We start from the raw sequence: 12,275 nt of genomic DNA, 5'->3' as shown, positions 1-12,275 counted from the left end.
ACCCTTCTCCTTTTGTGGTGCAAACACACTTTATTATGAACATAGATCACGAGAGACGTCATCAGAAACATGATGTTGATATAATGCTGGGATTCCTAAAAATCGCTCAAACCACATGCATCAAGAAAGAAAGGTTGAATAACCTGTCTGAATTTGGTTCTGACTTTACAATCTAACTAACCTAACCAGCACGCCGCGATCCCCGCGTCCCATCACCTCGTATTTACCATTTGGTCACATGATACATTTCCGATTTGACGAGGACCGACTGAATGCACCATACATTTTTTACAATGACAGTTTCCTGTGGGCCAAGGAAAATCTAAGGGGGGCGGAGCCAAAGCCCTGTGCTACTGTAGCGTGTGTGCGTGTGTGTGCGCGTGTGACTTAAGCGCGACTGCGTTCCGTGTAGGATGTGAAGGAGGAGGAGGAAAACTGGTCGAAATAGACGATATGCAGCGGACTAATCGAGTGCAGTGAAACAAGTTCAAGGAACTGCGAATGTCGCAGACCGACACGGGTGAGTCTGTTTACGTGACGGGGCGGTTGAGGTAGGTGGAGGAGTAGCGAAAGTTAGGTTTGATTGTGATTTCGTTCACAGGTCATAGGGGGCTCGCGAAGTCCTTGGATAGCTAGCCACGTCATGAGATGACGACACGATGGCCACAGAGTTGAGCCCCGCACGCGCTGAACTACAGTTGTGATTCAATCATCTTGTTTACTTTTCTGCAGTTACAGGAAACAATGTCGCGACATAATTGGCCGATGCGCCCAACCCCAACGAGATGTAAAACTTTATCACGCGCGTGCTAACCTTCTGTGTTGAGTGTTGTTTAGTGTAAACAATATATCTAACCCCGAAACTAATTTTCAGAGTGGAAATGAGTACAACCGGAGTGCAAGGAGGGGGAGCTGGGTCCAAACCGGGAGGCTCCGGGGGACCGACCATCCAGGGAAATGGACCCACCGACGGGGCCAAGGACGCGCTCTCCCCGGTAGAGCCAGAAGATGAGCCCCAGTCGGCGGTCACAGACGTCACTCAGATGTGGATTCAATTCGCCAAGACTTTCATCGTCATATTCCCCATCTACGTCCTGGGGTACTTCGAGTTCAGCTTCAGCTGGGTTCTTATAGGACTCGCCGTGTTCTTCTGGTGGCGGAAGAACCACGGCACCAAAGACAACAGGATAAACCGTGCCTTGGCGTTTCTGGACCACGAAGAGAAGGTGATGAGGCACAGTCTGACCACATCCGAGTTACCACCGTGGGTGAGTCAAATGTATTTATAAAGCCCGTTGGTAAACATGGGTTGTTTTAAAAATGCCGTACAGACCAGGGCAGGTAATACAATCACAAGAACAAATAAATGAAAACAGAGAAAGAGCTCACATAGGCATCATTAATACACACAATAGTAGGCATACAAACAACAGACCATAGGCATAAGCACAACACACCATATCAGGGGATCCTAAGGCTAGAGACTTGAGCTTGGACTTAAATGGATCAACTGGGGTAAGTCATGTTGTTATACTGTATCCTATGGCTATTGTTTATTATTTAAAATGATCCCCATTAGCTGTCACCTAAGTGGCAAGCTAGTCTTCCTGGGGTCCACACAGAAAGACAACAGAAAACACAAAACATAACAACATGAGATACATATGACAATCACAATTAACAATGATAATCTAAAAACAGTAAAACATCATTATCAACATCAGAATATTTTGCTCACATATTTAAGTAGTGCATTCTCAGGTGGTATTTGAAAGACACTTTACTATTCAATTTACTTATGTTCAGTGGGCAGTTATTCCAATGATTGATGGCACGATAAACAACAGTCCTCTTTAAAGCATTTGATTTTGGACGTGGTAACATAATCTGTCCATCATCAGCTGACCTAATAAAATAAGAATTAATTTGACTGCATCTGACAATTTGTTTGTATAAGAAAACAGATTGAGACGAAAAGACAGTGTTCCTGAAAAATTTAACTGTGTTGAAAACCAGCCTATTCTCTACCGTTAACCATGAGAGTTGCCGGTGCATAGTTATAGTGTTTGTTCGCATGGAACAATGTAAGACTAACCTTGCAGCTCTGTTCTGGGCAGTTTGCAATTTTTTTAGTTGACCTTTGGAAAGTTTGGATGCAGAGGACCATACTGGTGCACAATAATCTAGATGACATAAAATTAAAGATTTCGCCACCTGTCCCACAATATATGCTACTTTCAGTTAATGGTGCTTTCATGCAAGTAAATCAAAACTGTGCCGTGATATCTTAACACATTAACTGCCACAGAGTTTGCCCGTCTCATACCACTCTCTGCCACCACTCTAAGCCTATGGAGATGTTTACCTTCTTTGCAGGGCTATAACCTTTTAAATTGTATTGCTAAATTGACATTACTATGGCCCATTCAACATCGATTATCTATCGTTCAGGATGTAGGAACGTTATACTTTTTCATTCATAGATTCATACGAAAATACCGTCTAGAATATAACTTATGTTTTTATCGTTTTCTGCAGTAATTCCTAGAACGTGAGTTATAGGCATAAACGCATATATAGATTATCAACTGCCGTTTGTTGCCGATACACGCTATATAAAAAATTTCAACTGTACATGATCCTAAACGTTATGACTTATCATGCGCGGATGAACGGGGGGGGGGGGGGTCGTTTATAATTCCGTGATCGTCAGTAAATGCTTTATTTAGTATGGGTGATATATTGATCAGAGCAGTTTGCATTAATAATAATAAACAAACACGCTGAAAATGACGTCAGCGTCCTCTTACCGTTCGCCGATGAGACTGGAGGAAAAATATCCCACTTATTTGACGGCGATCTACTAGATCCATTTCCTGTTTGTATAATAATAATAAACGCCCAAATCATATAGATTATTGAGTTATGGCAGCGATCGATATACACGGATGCGTGTCTAGAGTCCCGCAACAATATGTGAGTGCCGGACGCATTTGCCAGATGCACGGAGATCACCAGAGATCCATTTCAGGTTGTAACTCGCCGATCATCCACTAGGCGGCAGTATTGAAGCGTTGCAGAGTTGTGCAGGCTTCCACTGTATCAGCTGAGGCTGGGTGAGGGAATTATAAATACCATGGCGAAAAAATTAAATATGACATCAATAACGCTGTACGCCGTGGTTTGGCAGAATTAGCATGACCTTGAAACACGTTGTACGACGTTATTGGCGCCAGATGTGTTAAGAATGATACAAGACGCTTATATTGAAACATTAGGGCTGTTCTTTCAACCTAAACGTGCACTTTCTTCAACCTCAAACCTAAATTCCTTAGCGACCTGTGTTACCAACGTAAACAAACTGCATAGCACGCACATGCGAGACACAGATATGAAACGAGTCATACGGAACAAATAACGTATAATGGAGGCTGAAATTAGACCAATGTGACTCACAAACTCACGACAGTACACATACAGACGCACAAACGCACAAAATTGAATCTGCATTGATTAACTGATGATCAAACCCCATCTTAAGCCGTTAAACCCCTGTAGTGAATCACCGAAGCCAATATGCACACACAATCAGTCGAACTGGAACGGTTTACCAAACATACACTCCCGGCATTCATAACTTGGACATCTATCTATACGAAACGACGCTTAACCATAACTTACTTACCCAAACAACGTGTCCCGAGTCCACATTCACGCACAAATCCGTACTTTCAAAACGTTAGAAAAACGCTCCGATACCCGAATCCACAATCATCCGATGTCTGGAAGTGGACCCATGGTCCATTCGATCTTAATAAACGGACGTCGGACAGCCACCGGTCCATAACCGCATTCTATAGAAGAATAAGTAGGGGTGCACCGATATATCGGTCGGGTATCGGTATCGGCCGATAAGTGCCTTGTTGACTGCCATCGGCCGATAAGCTTGAATGTGCCGATGGCAGTAGCCGATAAATATCCATCAATTTGTGTCGCGTCAATCTGGTCCACACATTCAAACTTTGAAAAAAGTTTCAGTTAAGTGACCTGCACAACGCCGCCCCCACACACACACGCTACTGCATCAAAGTTACTACTTATGATTAACAAAGGCATTCGTTTTGTGGCATTAACGCTAGGGATGGGTACCTTTCACATTTGAACCGATACCGGTACCTGTGAATCGATACCGGTACCCAACGGTACCTTTTTTCGGTACTTAAAAAAAAAAAAAAAAAAAAAAAACGTATTAATTTTTTTTTTATTTTTATTTATTTATTTTTTTAACTTTTTTCTTTTCATGTCAACGTTCACACGCACAATATATGCTTACCTAGGATTTGACTTGATTCAACAACAAAGCAGTCGGAGCAATGGCAAGCCGAAAACTGTCAATTTAATTTACCTACCTCAGTCGTAAAAAAAAATCCAAACTTCAAATAACTACAATTTCGACAGTTTTCGGCTTGTCATTGCTCCGACTGCTTTGTTGTTGAATCAAGTCAAATCCTAGGTAAGCATATATTGTGCGTGTGAACGTTGACATGAAAAGAGAAAAGTAAAAAAAAAAAAAAAATTAAAAAAAGAAATTTAATAAAATTTTTTTTTTTTTATTTTGTTTTTATTTATTTTTTCGGTTTCTCACTTGATTCGATACTCGGTAGTACCGACGTGTTTCGGTTCGGTACCTCAAAAGTACCGAATTCGGTACCCATCCCTAATTAACGCTATATAGTTACATGTTCAATAACATCAGCGTATTTACCGGACCATAGCAAGCATTACTCTAGCCCCTTCTGTGACTGCGCACATCGCAGTCACGGAAGGGGCTAGCATTACTCATTCATATCTCAGTTCCTTCCTTTGCTCAGAGAGCCCGTACTGAATTGTACCCATTCTGCAATCTGTTAATAAAGTTTTCAATCAGACAAATGTATAGAAAAGCTTTTATTATAACATTTGTTGCAGTAAAATCATTATGCCTCGTTTAGTACTGCTGCGGAGCGCTGGTAGCCTACTCGTGGGCTGCGGGGAGCTAACTTTATTAGCTTTGTTGTTGAGCTCTCCTGAAAACCAATGGCGGAGTTCCCGGAAGTAAAAAACGAATATGCGCTTGCCGATTGGTGGTAAGAACAGCAGAGGCGGGTGCAAGCGGTGTGACGTAATTGGCAGAATCGCCTGTCAATCAAAATTGTTCTGTTGCATTGCTTTGTTTGAGAGATAGTGCTCTCTTATTAAAACTAATAAACAAGTCTTGAGCAAGACAAGTTAGTCTGTTATGAAAGCCAGTGAGTATTGTATGACTCAGACTTCAGCAATAATCATGACTCATGAGCATTATAAAATAAAAACACACATGGCATGGTGGAATTAATACCATAAACATATTTCTTGATGTTTCCTTTTTTTAAGTAAGTAAAGGGGCCTATGTTCATATCGGTGAGCACAATTTGTAACACAAAAAGAGAGACGTGTAGCCTATTTATTTATTTATTTAATATTTTATTTATTCATTTTATTATTATTATTTTATTTGTTGCCATGCCTAAAATACTAGTCAAGCATAGGGCTAAAACATTTTCATAAACAATAATATAATTTTTTGTTATATGGTTATAATAAAAGCTTTTCTATACATTTGTCTGATTAATTGATTGAAAACTTTATTAACAGATTGCAGAATGGGTACAGTACAGCTCAGTGGACTGGAGGATGAAGACCAGAAAAAGACTTTCGGCTTTTTTACACAAGGGTCCTCTATTTTCAATTCATCAAAACATTTAGAGACATACAAATATACAGTAGTTTCATAAAAAAAAAAAAAAAAACTATATATAATATATATATACATATATATAAAAAAAAATTGCCACAAATATCGGTACCGGCCGATTGTGTTAGTTGAACAATCGGTATCGGTGGCAAATTTTCACATCGGTGCATCCCTAAGAATAAGTATTTATTTGTCGTGCAGATTAACACTATGATCGCCGATGACGAGTTAAGACGTCATTCCTAGCCATGCTCATTCTGCCGAAGACGCTGTAACTCGTCTTTGATGTCAATATTTCAAAAATCTGTGATCGAAATCATATTTCCCCTCCGGAGCCCTGAGACACACTGCAAAGCTCCACTCAACTCTCTAGCGGTTCAAGAGCGCCATCTGGTGGCCGATCGGCAGATCGCCAACCGGAAATGACCCTTTGAACCGGAAGTGCTCATCCATATGTGGTCCGGGCACTCGCTATCGTTAGAGAGACTCCGTCTTGACACAGTGAACATCGATCGGTGCAAATAACTCGAAAAAACAACATGATTTGGACATATATACTATTATACAACCTGGAAATGGATCGGGCATTTCTCCATCCCATAATAGAAAAAATTCTGTTCCACGCTCATCTGCCAGCGGCGCGAGGAAGCCACGGTAAGATTCAGCGTTATATTCTAACGTGTTCCATATAAACTGCTATGATGAACATATGACCAGGGAGCGAAATTAACTTTTTGACTCACCGGCCAGTGGCGGGTAGATGGGAAGAATCTACCCGCCAAGCATATTTCTTACCCGCCAACTTTTTTTTTTATAAATGTTTTTTTTATTATTATTTTATATAGATTTTATTTTGTTAATAAAATATATATATTATATAATCATACTTGTGGTTGTGTTATCTGCGAGACATCGCCACCTCGCTGTCTGCAAACAGCTCCACTGTCTGTGTGTATACTCGAGTGGCCTCCAGCTCCAGCAAGGATTCTCCGGGGGTGCAGCTGGACCCTAAACGCTACATTCAGCATGCAAAAGAATTCTCCGGCGCTGCACCTGGACCCTAGTCAGCGGCCCTCACTCATGCGATGTAAACCAGGGACTCGAATACGCATGTTGTTGTTAGGACATTGATGCCAAGAGCTATCTGTAGCTACTGCTGGATGGCGTTGGGACAACGCCTCAGTGAACTATTTAGTTTACTGCGACATTTCGTAGTGACTAGTTACCTAGCCAATTATGCACTGGACTATTGCTGAAGGATTTGTTGATGTCGGGAGCTATCCGTAGCTAGCCGGCTGGATAACGTTACACAATGCCTCGTGTATTAAACTAAGTGAATAGTTGACTGGGTCATTTTGTAACGGTAGCTAACGTTATCTCACGAAGGTCCCACACTGACTAGACTAACGTCACGGTGAGGCAATAGCCTCTGTTTACATGCAGGCATACAGGGGTAGGAGCAGCAGTGCTAAGTGCTAACTAACGTCACGGTGACTCGGAGGCAATAGCCTCTGTTTACATGCAGCATACAGAAACAGGTGGGGAGGGGGTAGCAGCAGCAGTGCGCGGTGCGCGCTTCATGTCTGCTGAGACAGCGAGTGAGAACTCCGCTAAAGAATTTGATCATGATTTTCGGTTTTCACATGACTATTTGATTGAGCGCCACACGGCGCTCAGACGTCTCAGTGGGAGGCGCCAAACGTAAAAACTGAGCGCAAATGGCGGGTGGCGCTCTCTAATTTCGGTCCCTGCATATGACCCACTCTGGATGAATCATCTAACGCTGCCCACGGAATTATAAACGGCCCCCCGCCCATCCGGTCATCATCAGATGACACGTAGTAACTTCTAGAACCACATCCAGTTGAAATTTTTTTATCTCGCGCTGATTGCTATCAAACTGTATTTGATCATCAATATAATGCATTTAGGGCTATAAATCACGTTCTGAAGAAAGCTGCAGAAAACAATAAAAACATACTTATACTCAGGGAGCGAAATTAACTTTTTGACTCACCGGCCAGTGGCGGGTAGATGGGAAGAGTCTACCCGCCAAGCATATTTCTTACCTGCCAAAATTTTTTTGATTAAAAAAAAATATATATATTTTATATAATTTTTTTTTAAATAAAATATATATTATATAATCATACTTGTAGTTGTATTATCTGCGAGACATCGCCACCACGCAATAAGTCAAAATGCTTGCTATCTGCAAACAGCTCCACTGTCTGTGTGTATACTTGAGTAGCCTCCAGCTCCAGCAAGGATTCTCCGGCCCTGCAGCTAGACCCTATATTCACCTAGACCCTACATTCAGCATGCAAGGATTCTCCGGCGATGCAGCTGGACCCTATTTATAACGTTACGTTACGGTTCTTTTGTCAAATCACATTCAACATGCCCTCAGCTAGAATACGCATTCAATCAATGTTATAAGACATTGATATCAGGAGCTATCTGTAGCTACTGCTAGCCCGGTAGATAACGTTAAGACAATTTAGTTTACTGGGACAGATCGATCTATCGTGAGCTAGCTAACGCGAGCTAACGAGAGAACGGAGGTATTATGCACTCGAGTAGACTATTGCTGGAGCATTTGTTGATATCAGCAGCTATCAGTAGCTAGCCAGCTAGATACCGTTAGACAATGCCTCGTCATGTATTAAACAAAAAGTGAATAGTTGACTGGGTCATTGTTTAAACAGTAACGGTAGCTCATGGAAGTCCGCTCTTCTAGAGCAGACTGCCTGTCTTGACATGAGCACTGCGAGCAGAAGCCCTTAGCCAATAGTATCCCGCTGCAGGGCTGGGCGGATATGACTCGTTGCCACGGTTCTTTTCAAAATAAGAGTATCATACGAACCTAATTGTTGCTAACTGCCAGAGCCATCGATATTATGACTGGAGATGCGCTTGGGGCGGAAATGAGACCCGCACAGATTTTCAAAATAAGAGTATCGTTATGAACTTGATTGATTACACGACACACGGCGGGCAGCCCTCTAAGTGTCAAGCGCCAAAGGTAAAAACTGACCGCCCCTGGCGGGCGGCGGGCTTTAGTTTCGGTCCCTGCTTATACTTTAGACCATATTTTAGTATGAATATGTCAATGAAAAAGTTTAACGTTGCTACACCCTGAACAATACATATAGGACATTGAATGGGCCATAATAATGGCAATTTAGCAATAGAAATTAAAAAGTTATAGCCCTGCAAAGAAGGGGAACTTCTCCATAGACAAATAGAGCTGGCGAGGGATGGTAAATTATGAATTTAACCCATGGCGATCAAAGTGTTAACACACAACATGCGAGATGGGCGACCCACAGGAACACGCGTGTGGCGTCATCTTGCTCAGCACACACACACACACACACACACACACACACACACACACACACACACACACACACACACTACAAGAAAGCAACCGCCCTAAAACACACTCTCCTGCATTTGTTTAACTTCCTGCTTTTGGTTCTGTGGTAAATAATAATGGAAGAAAATTGCCACTCACTTGCATTAGAAGACATGGACCTCATTCTCAAACTCACTTATGAAAAAGTTATGAAGACATTCTTTTTAACTCCATTTACGAAGTTCTCGGGACAATTCTGGCATTCCTGAATGGTTTCTTATCTGGGATTCGTTCTTGGTTAAGAACAGGATTTAAGAATGCAGAAAAGCAGCCATAGATAGGCCAGATTGGAGTGGAGTGTGCCTATTGTATTTCTGTGTTGTTATTTAGTTACAGTGCCATGTTTGGTCGCTAAGTGGCACTCTATTGTTTGTACCTGATGTAGCTACGGGTTTAATTCGATTTGACCTGAGCCAGTGATTTCTTCACTTCCTGTTCCACCTGACATCCGACAGCAACTTGTTTTATCTTGGTTCTCTATTAACTAGTGTTGTCAAAAAGATAGAAAAATCGATACATATCGATTCTGAATATTTAAAACGGTTTCAATACTCATTTCCCGAAATATCGATATTTAATTATTCATAATTTTTTTTTGTATAAGGAAGTTGCATTGTTCATTTCAATACCTGTAATAGTACAGTAGTTCACACACACACATGTGCATTCAGTTAAGTCGGAATATGACTGTAATACAAACGATAGGTTATGACTATAACCAAGTTCTGTTAGTTAGGGGCGATGCTTGGCATCACTACTGCACTATCTCGCGTACGTGCACGCGTACTGAATAAACCACAAATGTACCTCTAATACCAGTATTAGTCTGACCACACCCCTCATCAGCTTACCTTCATAAGCAGGTGTGTGGTCACCTGCTCTCCTCCTTCCCAAGCTTTCACCACAAGGTGAGGACAAGGGCTGCAGCGGCCGTCTGATGCCAAGCATCGCCCCTAACTAACAGAACTTGGTTATAGTCATAACCTATCGTTCTGTATCGTTAGTGGCTTAGCTTGGCATCACTACTGCACAAGGGAGGCCAAGCGGAGCCACTTGGCTGACAAATACACCCCGCTGACAGCCCCCCAAAACCATCAGAACAGGGAGGGCCGAGCCCCCCCGACCCCCCCTAATGGAGGGTATCCCCCCTATTAGAGGCTTCACGGGAAGGCGACGGACCCGACCGTGCGAAGAGGCACTCAAGCAACTTAACGCACAGGGTGAGCAGACCGTGGCTTGACCCCACGACTACACACACGCACAACCCGCATGCCACCCGGGAACGAACGGAGGAACAACCTCGTTACTGCCCCCAGAATCACGGGGCCAAGGGCAAACCCAACCCCGTGGCAAGGCCGTAGCAGCGGAGCGCGAAGGAAGACCCAGACCCACCAAAAGGACTGGACTCCCTGGAATGGGGGCCCGGAGAAGTCCATGATGCCAGCATCAAGACCCCACCAGGTGGGCACGTAGTGCCCCGCCCCCCACATCGCCAGCGTATTCGGACAAAGGCCCCTCAGTTACTGCACCTGGTATTCCCAGGCGGAATCCCATCCAAGTACTAACCAGGCCAGAACCTGCTTAGCTTCCGAGATCGGACGAGATCGGGCGTGTTCAGGTTGGTATGGCCGTAAGCCGAGCGGGCCCCGTCCCCCCAATAGTACACCGCCTGGCACACTGACCCTGCAGAACAGGCAGTCAGCATGGCCGTAAGCACACAAAAAGGTTAACCAACGGAAGCAGGCAGCGCACCGGGGAAAAACCAGGCAACAGGCTGTTAACCCTAGCCTGGAGACTGCGGACGAGACAGGCGCCAGAGGGGACAGCTGAACACAGCCGCCCCGGCGGAAGGAGCGTAAGCTGGCGGTGTTGCATGACCAAGCCTCCATTTAAAAACCCCCACCCAGAGGGGTCGAGGCAGAGAAGGCTGACACGATTGGCAGACGTCACGAACGTGCAGGGGCACCCTCAAACGGTGAACCCGGGAGTTGACACTGCTCCAACACACCAGGGAATCAACCACCTCGGTGTTACCCAATGCGGCGGTTGTTCCTATAACCCCTCAAGAAAAAACTCCAAAACACACCTGCGGGCATACACCGGCTATACCGCAGTACAAGTGTTTCAGTTTCCAAAAAGGGTTAACCCAGGCCTACGGGTCGCAAACATCACTTCGGACCGGGCCTGGCGGTACGGGAAGCACAGGGTCACCAGAGGAGGTCAAAAAACCACCCCCACAGGCCCCTCTTCGCCATGCGTGAGAGAGGAGCGAAAAATAATGGAGAACCAGCCCCTAAGCACACCGTACCTGGTATTCCCCGGCGGTCTCCCAACCAAGTACTAACCAGGACCAACCTGTGTAGCGGCCGAGATCCGACGAGATCGAGCGCGTACAGAATGGCATGGCTGTAAGCCATGACGACAGTGCTGAGTAAAAACATACCCAACCAGGGTCTCCATAGCGCTTAACCCTGTGACACCCAGACCGACCTGGCATTTTTCCCCCTGAAAAAAGCCCAAGTCCCTCAGGGTACCAGAACAGCAGATCTGCATCCCCGGCGGACAACGGGTTCAACTGATCTGGACCAGCGTGACCAGAACCAGTCCCGTGCCCTAACCACGCCGACATGCCTACTCCAGGAGAAGGGCAGATACGCGTGTTGATCTTAACACGAAAAGAAGGCGCCACCCAGACGTTCGGACGAACCGCGCCTGGTGGCCCACCCCAAGGGCGTGAGACCCCACTACATATGTTCAGATCCATCCCGTCATCATCCCCCAGACATGAACGAGAATCCGTCGACAACCCACCCAGGTCATGGGATGTGGTCGTCGGAAGAGGAAAAACCCCCATCTCAGTTGCTTTATAAAAACGCTGTTTCAACCACAAGCAACCAAGGCGTGCCAGTCAATCGCCTGTTTACAGCGAGCTAGCACTATACGTGCGTCGGGACACACCCCCATCAATGAACAGGCTATTTAGACCTGTCATTGAATCCCCAAGGCGCCCAGGGGAACGACAAGAGGGGTGTGACACTCCCTAACTCCAACACTTCTGGAATAGAAAGAAGGAAGCATCAA

At 44.5% G+C, this 12,275-nt stretch overlaps 1 protein-coding gene across 2 annotated transcripts in view; it reads left to right on the top strand.

Annotated features, from left to right (window-relative positions):
* Positions 1–389: 389 nt before the first annotated feature.
* The window catches only part of esyt2a (extended synaptotagmin-like protein 2a), a 225,570-nt gene continuing 213,684 nt past the window's right edge, over positions 390–12,275 (top strand). For both annotated transcript variants that reach the window (XM_084320890.1, XM_084320891.1), the window contains exons 1-2: positions 390–520; positions 875–1,268. In XM_084320890.1, coding sequence (XP_084177016.1) covers positions 882–1,268 — 387 coding nt within the window. In that variant the 5' untranslated portion in view covers positions 390–520; positions 875–881. The remainder of the gene's footprint in view (positions 521–874; positions 1,269–12,275) is intronic.

The sequence above is a fragment of the Notolepis coatsorum genome, assembly GCF_963971535.1.
Source record: "Notolepis coatsorum genome assembly, chromosome: 8".
NCBI lineage: Eukaryota > Metazoa > Chordata > Actinopteri > Aulopiformes > Paralepididae > Notolepis > Notolepis coatsorum.
This window is presented reverse-complemented; position numbering and strand designations above follow the sequence as displayed.